Source organism: Diospyros lotus, chromosome 14 (genome assembly GCF_014633365.1).
Source record: "Diospyros lotus cultivar Yz01 chromosome 14, ASM1463336v1, whole genome shotgun sequence".
Lineage (NCBI taxonomy): Eukaryota > Viridiplantae > Streptophyta > Magnoliopsida > Ericales > Ebenaceae > Diospyros > Diospyros lotus.
The window spans coordinates 9,518,176-9,530,212 of record NC_068351.1 but is presented as its reverse complement, the minus strand read 5'-3'; the positions used below and the strand labels follow the sequence as shown (position 1 = coordinate 9,530,212).

The following is a 12,037-nucleotide window of genomic DNA, read 5'->3' as shown; positions in this document are numbered from 1 at the left end:
CTTTTAAGATTAAAAAAAGAGAACGATATTACATTACATTACTCTCCCAGACTCCAGAGTGGGAAAGCTTGAGAACGAGTCAAAATCGAAGCCAATGCCACCGTCAGCCAACAGTATCGCCTGATCTCCCTCCGTCGCCCCCACGACCTCCGAAGGAGCCTCCCCCTTAGTCACCTGCGGCTGCTGGTACTGGTACTGGTACTCGTACTCGTACTGCTGGTGGTGGTCCAGCACAAAAGCCGAGGTGTCCAGGGTGGGTAGACAGTAGGACCCATTCAGAACCCGCTTTGCCGCAGGCCTCTGTGGCTCCGGCTTCACCACCATCGGCGGCGCCACCTGCTCCGGCGCGTTTCCGCCGAACCTCACGCCCGTCACCTGCTGCACCATCTGCCGGAAATTGGTGGGATCCGCCGCGATAAACGTCGTAGTCGTCGTGCTGCTCCGCTTCGACTTCCGCTTCGTCCTCTTCGCCCCGCTGACTGGGGTATCAGTATCACTCCGGCGCCGCTTCGAACCCATCCCTTCTGCATCGGAGGCCGAGCCCCTGGGACTTCCGGTCGCCCCCCCAAAAGCCGAGAACACGGGAGCCGCTGCGACAGCTTGAGCTTGGCTCCCGGTGATCGAATCCTGGAGGGCTTTGGTGAACGAAGCCTCGGTGTCTCGGGCCAAAGCTTCCAGAACCCAGGAGTCGGCTAATGGTCCCGACCGGAACGCCCACGGCTCCAGGCTACCGCCGCTGCTGCCCAAACTGTTCGAGGATGCCATGAGTCGCAAAATTTTCTCGAGAAAAACACCAATTCACAGAAAAACGATCAAATGCGAGGAATACCACATTTTCTTGTGTAAATAAATGTATTATTATTCTGAGTGAATGAGAAAGATAAAGGACTGAGAGAGAGAGAGAGAGAGAGAGGAATTAAATAGGACGGTGGAGAGAGGTGGGCGTTGGCAAGGAATCGGATTACAGAGGGATGGACACGCGTCCGCTAAATGTGTACGGAGGCGGTTAAGACTTGACCATGGTTAATTCTTTTACTACAGACTCTGGTTTACTTGAGAGAGTCAGACAGACAGACACTCTGGTTTACTAGGGGCAGTGCAGTGTGGTAGAGTAGTAATTAACTGAGGTGGCACCTGTTGATTGACGGTCAAACCGCGTTGTCTCAAATTGTCAACGCGTTAACTCGCTTCCCAACCAGCTGATGATTCTCTTCTCTCTGCCCCTTTCCGACATTTCATCCCCTCGTAAATTGCATTTTTCTTTAATTTATTATTTCTTTTCTTGGACACTGTAATTGTTGCCTAACATTTACATTTACACGATGCCAATGGGCTAAAACTAAATCTAAATGCAATTTATTTTAAAAGAATAAAAAATTTATTGTGCAGGCTCGATAATATAATAATATAAAATAAAATTTAGTTATATAAAAATATAGTATTAATTTTTTTTAAAAAAAATGAGTTTATATAAACAAAATAAAATGAGAAAAAAAAAGTTTGAAACTAGCTTTTAGGTAGGACAAAAATTCAGGACACTACTACTACATCTATATATAGGACTGTTTGTTTTTATGATTTTAATTTATGATTTTATAGATTAATATTTATTGCAGTTGCAGGAGAGAAAGGAAAAAAGAAAGAGAGGAAAAGTTTAATGAACGGGAACCGAGTTTACGCGTGATTGCGTTAACTCGGAGAATCTTTTTTTGAACTTGGTAGGGCCCAGGCCCAGGGTCAAATCAGCCCCTCTGTAAGGCCTCTCTGCCTTTGCGGTCGGAATGGGGCCTTGTTTATGACTGGATTTACTGGCGGTGCCACTAACTTTTTACGGAAGAAGAAGAAGATGATCGGAGTCGGAGGTAACATTGGTATTTGGTAATGATTGTAAATTGGGCGAAAATCATGGCGGGAGATGGTGGAGAGAGTGAAGACAAGCGGTTACTTTTAGGGGTCGGATTTCAAATTGGGCAAATGCTGGGCGAGTGGGGCGTGTGGCGTCATGGGTTACGGAGGCATGGCAACAGCGTGACGCACGCACAACCGCGATGGAAGAATTTAGGGATGAGATTTGCTCCTGCGGTGGATGAGTGGATGGATGCACCGAAAGCTGCACCCACTCAGATCACTGAACTGATCTGATATTCTGATTTCCAAACACGCGCTCAAGCTAAAAAGCTTTTGATCCCTCACTTCACTTTTCTCTTTTCAATCTTTATTTTTATTATTATTATTATTATTATTTTAAATTATATTAAATACACTTTATCGAATATAAAAATATTAAAAAAAATTCCTATTTTAAAATTTGGCCTTTTACTCTACTCTACTCTACTGTACAATTTTACCCATTTTTAATACATTAACTTCATTTTTATTTTTTTAAAAAAATAAAATAAAATAAAAGTATTTTAAATTATATTCTAAAATTAGAAACATTATTAATGTAACCTTTTTATATAAAAATAATGTATATATTTAAACTGGCAGATTTACTAGTGTACATGAACATAATACGTAGATCCATCAATCACTTATTCGCTTTCCACTGGATTCTTATCTCCTAGCCATCAACGCAAGCGAAGCAAACCAAATCAATTCTCCTTCTAGAAGAGGCTTCTCTGAGAGATTGAGAAGACAATAATGGAAGCAAGCCGGAGACAACAAAGCTCCCCCATTATTCATTATTATTGGCTTGCCTCCCTTTTAACAATTTTAATTCAAATAGCAATTGTATATCCATCCACGAAAGCACCCTTTCTTGGTTTGATTTCTAGCGCTATGCGAGGCGATGGCCTCGTACTTGGGCGACACTTGTGGGCCGCCGTAGCCATTGGCTTTCGCTTTTGGGCGTTTTTTTATAATCACTTGGACAATCGGCATGGGATTTGTTGTCGCTGTGGAAGCCCTTTGGCCATTCAATCATCGGCGTCCAATTGTGGTCCGGTGTCTTTTTATCATTATCTCCTTGAGATCGCCACGACTCAGCATCTCTTTTTAAATGTTGATAGCGACTTCGATTTTGAAGGACAATTTCATGATTTAAGCAAGAAAGTGGTCTCCATCAAGTTCAGTTTGGCTGCAGAGAGGACAAAGACAAAACCTAAGGTGAAGGCTAGGGTTTTGAATTTGGTGTGGATTTCTTCTTCTATTTTGCTTAACTTGCTTCTGAAACGTTTCCTCGAAGCAGAGTAGCAGAGTCTGGATATGAACCATATTGAAATTCCCTTTTGATCTCTGGAAGAATTTCCCAGTCGATGTTACTGTTCCCATTCTTTTTTCCGCTTGGTAGAAGCATCAATTCGCAGCAATAATGAATCTCAACACACAATCAAAGAAATAATCAAACAGTACTGCGTACTTAAATGGAGCATTATTTTAGGCCACCTAATTTATTTCCTTTTACAGAAGTAGCCTCTAGCCACGAGTTCTGAAAATTAGACAGTGTATATAGGGCACGAGTTTATATATATTATCACAGTAGCCTTTCCAGACAGATAGAATTGTGATTATTTATCAAACTCTGTAGCAGATCGCCGAGTCTTCTGTAATCTTACTTGGCTGTTTGATCATCGCTAGCTCGTCATCTTAAACAGATTCAGGGGGAGAGAATTCTCCAATGTCGAGACCTTGACTTATACGTGTTAGACCAGCCGCCACCTGCAGCATTAGAAGCTCCTGTGAGGAGAATGATGGAATGGGGCATTTATCTAGGAAATTGAAGGAAGAATAAGAAAAATTGAACTTGGGTACAAGGGCGTTATAAATAAAGCCATAAATTTAAATAATTGTAAGCTAAAATTCATCTAACTGACCCTCAGTGGGATAAAGCCTTGGTATTAAAGATTGTTGTTTATTTAGAAGTTTTATTCGCTTTTTAATTGTTTGTTTAACAGGCTCATACCTTGTCTATTGAGAACCTTCTATCAGGATCCCAGCTGAGGCATTTTTCCACCAGATGGACTAGGCAAAAGAGTTGGTGAAGATCATGCGAATCCATCACCATTGGATCGATCAAGTCTCCATAGATCTTCTTTTTCACCAGCGGTCTTGCCTGTAATTAAGAAGTAAGATCAAACACTAATTGTATCTTGATAAAGTTTTTCTATGAAAGAACATGAATAAGATGCATAATTTGTTCATTACCCATCGCAGGAAACTGTGGCCATTTGTATCTTGAGTAGTTCTTCGGCCAGTGATAAGCTCTAGAAGAATCACCCCAAATGAGTAAACATCACTCTTGCTTGAATCTTTCCCGGTTTCTGCATACTCAGGCGCTACGTACTCAAAAGTTCTTCTGGCGTCACGCCCTAGTGTCTGATCAGCCGGTTCATCGTACTGATGTCTTGTGAGTTCAAGATTCATAAGCTAGACAAATTCAAAAATGGGTGGAATGAGATTATCATTGCTTTTATATCATTCTGCCTTTGATTAACTCAGAAGTTCAAGTTTCAGATTCTTACCAAAGGGTGGTGGTCATGTGTTAGGAAGATGTTGCAGGGCCTCACGTTTCCATAAATTCTCTTTGTGTGCAGATACTGCAAGCCTTTGGCTGTTCCGGTGGCTATTTCCACTCTCTTGTCCCATTTCAGCTCTCTCTTGTCTGGGGCAGTTGAAATGAAAAATCATTTCATTTGGCAAAACTGATCTAGCAGTAACACAGAAAGGTGATGAATATTGAATATTACTGATCGGGAAAGATGGTCTTTACTTGAGAGATATTGTTCCAGAGAACCATCGCAAACGTATTCATAAACAAGCAGCCTGTGACCATCTTCTGAGCAAAATCCCACCAGCATAGCGACGTTCTCATCTCTGATTTTTCCAAGGAACCGAACCTCCGACTTGAACTCTTTCTCTTTCGGATCTCTTACAGCATGTTTTCTGACCATGTCAGAGAAGAAGCTGTGCTCTTTCACAGTAATCAGCATTCCATTAGCTAGCTGTCCCATGTGGATGTCCTTGCCACTGCCCCCGCCGTCAGACATCAAATTTTGAGGAGAGAAAGAATTTGTCGCATCCTTGATGTCCTTGAACTTGAATTGTTTGAAGAATCCAATGCTGGGCCGTCTGTTGTTGCAAACAGAACAAACCAAGTTCTCGAATGCCCGTTGTTGCGGTTGCCCTACAAGTCCCTTGTGTCAAAAAACTTCTCACTCGTGTTGCTAGATGATTAATTGATTAAGAAGCTGCAGACTCATGATGTCATGTTATTCAAGAGCTAAAGTTGCTGCTGCTTACCTCTAGAAGAAGTTCCTTCATGGATTATGTGAGAGCAATCACAATTGCTGTGGCTGCTTTGGCCTCTTTCAGTATTGCTTATACTGATTCCCAGTCCCCTTGGCTGCCTCAGATACTCTATGGTATTATCAGTTTTCAGCCTTAATATTCTGCTGCATGAGAGATTCTCCATGACATATTTTCCATCTTTCTTCATCTGTCTGTCCAAATACAAATCAAGCAAAGTTTAGTTTCTATTGGATGCTTTGAAACATTCCAGGTATCAAATATCCAGGCCATGTGTTTTAGAAGCCATCATATCTTTATGTCAATAATTATTCTCGGTGTTTTTGACAAATGTCGGGCAAAATTATTTTCATAGTTAGTGAGTTACATTGATATTCTTCTTCTACACATGCTCAAATTATTTTAGTTGTGTTCACATATCTTATTGATTAGCATTCATTAATCACTCTTGAAGTTTGATTTGAAAACAAACAGTACCTATAGGACATGAGAAGCCATAATGACTCTTGTTCCACTTTATTTCTTATTGTTAGTTAAGCTTAGTTAATTATTTTAAAATGATTAAAATGCTCTTGCATTTTAAAACTCTCTCTCTCTCTCTCTCTCTCTCTATATATATATATATATAATTGGAAACCAAGGTTGAACCATTTGACTATATATGGGTGAAGCGGAAGAAGTTCATCGACAACAAGGCATCCATAAAAAGTAGAGGTGGCCAACTGAAACCACTCTTTTTGTGTGTGTGAGATAGGTTTATCTTCCTCTTTCTTTCCTCCCTTTTCTCTCTTGCATCTGACAATCGACAGAATCCCATGAACTTTGATAGAGGTATCGTACTTTCTCATACCTTAGAAAGGTACAATAATCTATGCTAGTTAAGAGGAAAAAAAAAAAAATTATTATTGGAATAGAATATTGTTGCTGTTCCATAGGTACTTGCAATTTGCTGGTTAATTGAAAATACCTATGATGATGAATGAATATTCCAAGCTCTTCGCCTAAGCATTCTTGTGGGGATTGCATATTCCTAGGATTTCTTCAGGGCTGGTTCATGGAGATCAGTGGTCCATAGCCACCGGGACCTAGACGAGTATCTGATACTATTTGTTCGACAATTTTATAATTATGAATCAAGTTAATATACACAAATTTATATAAATTTGTGAAGTTATAAAGGAGATCACTATAATTCTTTATCATCATGCATGTTTTCTTTTTTTTTTTTTTCTTGTTTCATCCAATAAGTAGGATAACCGTATTGTACGTAATACCTGTCAAGGATAACACAAGTCGCTCCTATTTTGCTCGCAGCTTCCACTGTAATATCCTTCAACGAGTAGCCTATTTGCACGTGCACATCGAACTCGATCTGCAACCCAATGCAAAAGTTAAAAACTAGGGTGTTGCAGCTGACATATTGATCATTTTTCTCATTTGACTTTATTTTTGAATAAAGATATATCTAAAGAGTACTTGAGAATTTGATCAGATCAGATCAGTTTTAATTTATATATATGAAGAAGAAGAAGAAGAAGATGATGATGATGGACCTGTTTCCTTCGGCAGAAGTCAGTTATTTCCCATACTTCATCCTTGTTCCGGTACGCATCCATCTTCCTTTCCATTTCTTGGTCCGAGAGTTCCTCTTTCTGTTTTATAGTCGAGCTGGAGTCCAGTTTTCGCTTGTATCTGGCTGTCAAAAACAAAAAAAAAAAAAAAAAAAAAAAAAGAAAAAAGAAAAAAGAAAAAAGAAAAAAGAAAAGAAAAGAACAGAACAGAACAGAAGGTTGATAAATTGATCTCAACAAGACTCAAATCCACAACCTTAGACTCGCGGTCTTACTTAAAAATCCACAGGCCATTGAGGGAGGGGTGGTTGCCGCAGAACGCAGCGGTGGAATGATTCCCAGAAGGGTAGTCTTGTCGAGGGGCCTGAGGAAGAGGCCATGCAGCGCCGTTATGATTGCAGTTGAAGGGAGCTCCTTGGACGCGTCCAGGCTGATCATCACCTTCTCAACTTTGCCCGCCATTTCTATTATCAAACCACCCAATAATTAATTAATTGATTCGGATCTCAAATGAATTAGCAGAAGCTAAGAAACATATACAGAATTAAGCAGCATACATACCTAGCTAGCTTGGAGAAGAAATTAAGGTGACAACAACTGATGAAGTAGGTAGTAGTGAAGCACACGGGGAGGAGGGTATAACTTTAGCGGCGCTAGTGGAAAAGGATGGGTTTGGTTTGGATATGTTGAAGCTGCTAATCAAGGGGGTTTTGGGCCAACCCATGTTTATAAAACCAAGTTAGGTACTGCCTGTCGATATAGACAAGGCAGGGATTTATATATTCTCCTAGCTTTGTCCAATAACAGTGGCCGTACAAATTAAAAGACCCATATATGTGCTTAATTGTGGCGACGGAAACTATTAGGCCAACTCTCTTGGGTCCTGTGAAAATTAAGTGTGTGGATGCTTGGCCTTTAGTTGTGCCCAGAATCCCTATGCCAGTGTGTTTGGCTTGGCATAGTGCTCACTCTCTCGTTTTGTTTTGATGCTAGCAGTTATATATATATATATATATATATATATAGTGCTGATATTTGTTCCACACCTAAGCCAAACTCATTTAGCCTCTTTCATGAGCTTGGACTAAGATGTGTCCTTCAGCTTTGTTTCCTTCCCTGAGAACAAGGCAGCAACCTCATATATATCTCAAAAGACTCGGTCACTCCCATTCACATCATCACATATCACCTATGTATATCTATATATCACACCTTTATTAATTATATACAAATATGCGTAACCAAAATTGCAATGACTTGTCCCCTCTAATTTCGATTAATTATTAATTGCAAGCTCAATAATTAAATGTGCTTTTCTTCTTCAAGAATTGTTAATTTCACAATTGTATATGTGGATGCTCTCTTCCTATATGAATCTTTTGTATTGCTCATAAAATATAATGTATGTGATAATGGTAGAATGATTGTTTGCGATTATTTGGAATAAACAACTTGTGATGTAAATCATATATGCCATGGTGCGACCGAGCGACACGGTCATTTATTCTTCAAGTGCCCTTACTCTAGTTGTATGGTGGCTATTCTATGTCGTTTCTCATGGCCGTGGCATAGTTGGAGACAGGGTATTCTTTGGGCAGTGGCATGATGGAGTGGTAAACTGCCTTGATAGGTTTCTCATCGGTTGGTCCTTCAGGCCTTAGTATATTTTTATGGCAGGAGTGTTCTTAGAGATGTTTTTCGAATTTGGCTCGGTCAGAGGTTCAAGTGGCCCAGCTATGCGGTGCAGTTTGGATGCGTCTCTCTAGTCTCTCTTTTCCTTGCTCCCTCCAAGGGATGGCTTTGGTGCGATGCTGGATATTGCCAGAACACTCTTTGTCTTGATATGTTGTTTCTAACTATGCTTATAAGTTAAGTAGTCGGACAAATAATATATCAGTGTTAGTTCGGTGGATCGTGAGTTCGATTTTTGCCCTACGCAGTGAGACGAAAGCTCACATATGCGATTTACCTTCCTTGACATAATAAAAAATACGAGCGCCGAGGGCCATGTAAGGACGTTTCAATAGTTTTTATGTTTGTTTCTGTTGATTAGTTAGTGAATTTGATATTTCTAATTTGTTTTATGTGCCGATTGGGCTAATTTTTGGGTAGCTCAAAATATGTCTCAGTCGAATTTTGTACTTTTTATTACCTGTTAATATAATTGTTTGTTTATTTAAAAAAAAAAGTGGTCAATATATTTGGGAGAGAAACATTTTGTGATATTTCACATTTCTAGTTTCTTCTATTTTCCTTCCCTTGCTCCTGACCTTTTTATGATCACTCATTGATGGTAAAGAAGATGAAAGAAAAATATATACATATATATACAAAAAATATTAAAAAATTAAAATTAAAAATCTATAGTTACTAACTACCATATTAAGTTTTATTCTTTAAATGAAAACAAAAAATTCAAAGTTAAAAACCCAAACCAAAAAAATATTGGCTCTTCCCCTATGTTGTTAAATGATTGGCTAAAGCTTGGCTTACAAACAGAACAATTTGAATCCACTTGGAAAAGCGAACATTGCAAACATCTTGGAAAAATATTATTGTTAGATCATAACTCACGTATTGTACTATATATTATAATTAAAATATTTAAAATATTCTTCATTTAAAAAGATAAGGTGGTGAGACTCATGATTAAAATATTTCTCATATAAAGGGATGAGGCAACGCAAGATGGTGAGACATGAGAGGTATTTATATCATTACGATACATTATATAGTTTAATATGTAACTCAAAAAATACCAATAAAATGGTCCAATATCTTATTATTGTGCTTGAAAAGCCTTAAATTAGCTAGGCTGTCTTTATCCAATCCAATATAATTGTTGAGGAGTAATACTGGCAACCTCGTATCTATCTATATCTACTTAGATAGATACAATTAAGTTGGAGAAAGGGTTAGTCGTTAGAAAGTTTCTTGTTGGTCACGTGGCTTTATTATTGAGCATTATTTAGTTTTTTTAATTGGGAAAATTTTGTTTTTTAGTTTGTTTATTTTACACTATTTAGTAATTAATTAATTAATAACGAACATAACAATTAAGGGTGTTGAATAGAGACACTCAAAATATTGTTACTTATACTATTACCGGAGTTATTTGATGAAACACAACACATGAGAGCACTTCAATTTTTCTTTTGGTCCTTTTTCTCTCTAGCTAATTTTTTAGCAACCATTTTTGTTGTACATATTGCATATATATATATATATATATATATAGTAGCATACACGAACGAACATGCTTCCCTGCATTCAATTGTCCAATTACAGCTGTTTTCCTTATAATTGCACATAACAATTGTAGATCCAAATCTAGATTTGGATCTGGATATAGGTTTTGATTAGAAGCATATTATGGGTGGATTGACCCGAGTGCATAATTCAGATTTACAACAATTAAAAACAAAGTGTTATTATTGCATTAATAAAATAATTCACTACATTTAAATATTTATTTATAAGTACATATAGGTTATGAAAAAGTTCGTGAACATATTAGTGAAATCTATTAGAATACCTTAAAATAAATATACTTAAACGATAACAATGAACATTGTTATGTCCATGATCTCACTTTTAGAGTATCATCGTAACCCACGGTTATAACCACGCCTACTGATCGAATTTGAAAGTTGATTATGTCCCTAAAGGTTTGGGTGTCCTAGGTGGGATTCAAGTTTCTCCGCCTTCTTTCGTCGAGAACTCGAGTCCCAAAAGAAAATAGGCAGCAAAAGGCATTCGAAACTTAGTTAGGCAACACGCTTGGAATGTTAAAACTATTTCAGAGATAAGATGAGATCATGTGAGTAAAACTTACATAAAACCCATTATTTTCTAGCAAATAGTCAAAATCCCAACATTATAATTATTATTCGATCACCTCACACAAACGTATTACAAACCAAAAATACAATCATATAACTCATGTCCAAATGACAAAATAAACAATTATACGAAACCTCAATCATTGGCAACTAAGTTGCTGGGAACAAGATACCATATCGGCCTTTCATTATTGTCAAACGGCGATGCATTCACCATTATCGCCATTTCCTTGCTAAGTCTCGGGCTATTTGTAAAGTTAGCTATGAGGGGGTGAGTCCTAAAATTTAGTAAAAACAATATATGTAAAATAGCAAATCACAGTTCATAACAAATATGGAAAAGAAAACATGAAGTGATTTATACATGTAAGCCCATCTATCTCATCCATTTTGGACTCTTGTGGCCCCTATATGATTTCCTATGGACTCTAACATGAGCTTGTTTAGTCCCCAAAATTTATAACCTCATGTCTAAACACTTTCTTGTCATCACATGTAAGTTGTGATAAAAAAAAATTTGAACATAAAATATATATTGACCCTTACACTTGTTTTTCTTTGATATCTTGAAGGACTTCTTGAATGGATCTTTTTAAAGTGTTAAAACACCATTGTCACCTCTCAATTTTTTTTTAAAAATTAATTATAATAAGATAAAAAAATTATTTACATAAATATCACTAAAATTATCTTTCATATTTAAGATGATTCAGATTTACCTTGCAAATTTAGCTCGCCATTATTTCTTCCTTAGTTTCACTATTTCTTGCGTATTTCTCCTTTTACAAAGTGTCTTATTTATAGATGATTTCTCCTACCCTCAAGCCTCCCAAAGGGTTCCTCAATAGAAAATTTTCATGTGCCTATTATGATGACTCTGCGTAGTCGTCAAATCAAAGTAAATTGATATTGCCCCCCCAAGGCACAACCGAGTTGGCAAATGCTGAGGTGGGGATAAATCCTGCTAGGTTGATGGCTACCAGCGTGGGTTCAAACCTTGGGGGCAGCAACAACTGCTTTCTGGTGTTGAGACTTGGCAAGTGTCAGTATGCGTAACATTTCAGACTTTAGTCGGTTCGAACATATCCCGTGATTTACCTTCGCAGTATTGTCTCATGGGCGGGGTGACTGCGAATGCTCGTAATGGTGCGAAAACTAAAAAAAAAAATAAAAATAAATTGATATTCTCCCTTATCATTTGGTTAACTTCATGTTTCCTACATTTCTGGCGATTCCTCACCCTTATTTAATGCTATACCATCTTCAATTAATACCCTTTAGTGCCGTGGCTTGCTCCCCTAATTGCGGCTGACACGTGGCGAAACGGGTGCCTTCTTGATCGACACGTGGCTCGTAGGACAGCTCATAGCCTTGCCT

At 38.1% G+C, this 12,037-nt stretch overlaps 2 protein-coding genes and 1 long non-coding RNA gene across 3 annotated transcripts; 1 reads left to right on the top strand and 2 right to left on the bottom strand.

Moving 5' to 3' along the window:
- Nucleotides 1-33: 33 nt before the first annotated feature.
- On the bottom strand, nucleotides 34-921 carry LOC127789998 (calmodulin-binding protein 25). Its single transcript, XM_052319191.1, has one exon. It carries the CDS (start codon nucleotides 763-765, stop codon nucleotides 34-36), a length of 732 nt encoding a protein of 243 aa, XP_052175151.1. The 5' UTR covers nucleotides 766-921.
- Nucleotides 922-3,511: 2,590 nt separating this feature from the next.
- On the bottom strand, nucleotides 3,512-7,497 carry LOC127789996 (probable serine/threonine-protein kinase PBL7). The gene is made up of 10 exons (XM_052319186.1): nucleotides 7,380-7,497; nucleotides 7,094-7,282; nucleotides 6,801-6,943; nucleotides 6,522-6,619; nucleotides 5,242-5,441; nucleotides 4,712-5,125; nucleotides 4,464-4,603; nucleotides 4,147-4,368; nucleotides 3,905-4,054; nucleotides 3,512-3,660 (listed from the first exon to the last, which is right to left on the bottom strand). Exons 2-10 carry the CDS (start codon nucleotides 7,278-7,280, stop codon nucleotides 3,589-3,591), a joined length of 1,626 nt encoding a protein of 541 aa, XP_052175146.1. The 5' UTR covers nucleotides 7,281-7,282; nucleotides 7,380-7,497; the 3' UTR covers nucleotides 3,512-3,588.
- On the top strand, nucleotides 3,645-4,718 carry LOC127789999 (uncharacterized). The gene is made up of 4 exons (XR_008020709.1): nucleotides 3,645-3,790; nucleotides 3,897-4,067; nucleotides 4,156-4,348; nucleotides 4,536-4,718. It is a non-coding gene; the product is annotated as an uncharacterized LOC127789999 (long non-coding RNA).
- Nucleotides 7,498-12,037: the final 4,540 nt, after the last annotated feature.

Coding starts and splice junctions, on each gene's coding strand:
- LOC127789998 (XM_052319191.1), bottom strand. CDS start 765: ATGGCATCCTCGAACAGTTTGGGCAGCAGCGGCGGTAGCCTGGAGCCG.
- LOC127789996 (XM_052319186.1), bottom strand. CDS start 7,280: ATGGCGGGCAAAGTTGAGAAGGTGATGATCAGCCTGGACGCGTCCAAG. Junction 4,604..4,711: donor TCTGGAACAATATCTCTCAA/GTAAAGACCATC, acceptor CAACTGCCCCAG/ACAAGAGAGAGCTGAAATGG. Junction 3,661..3,904: donor GAAGGTTCTCAATAGACAAG/GTATGAGCCTGT, acceptor CTAATGCTGCAG/GTGGCGGCTGGTCTAACACG.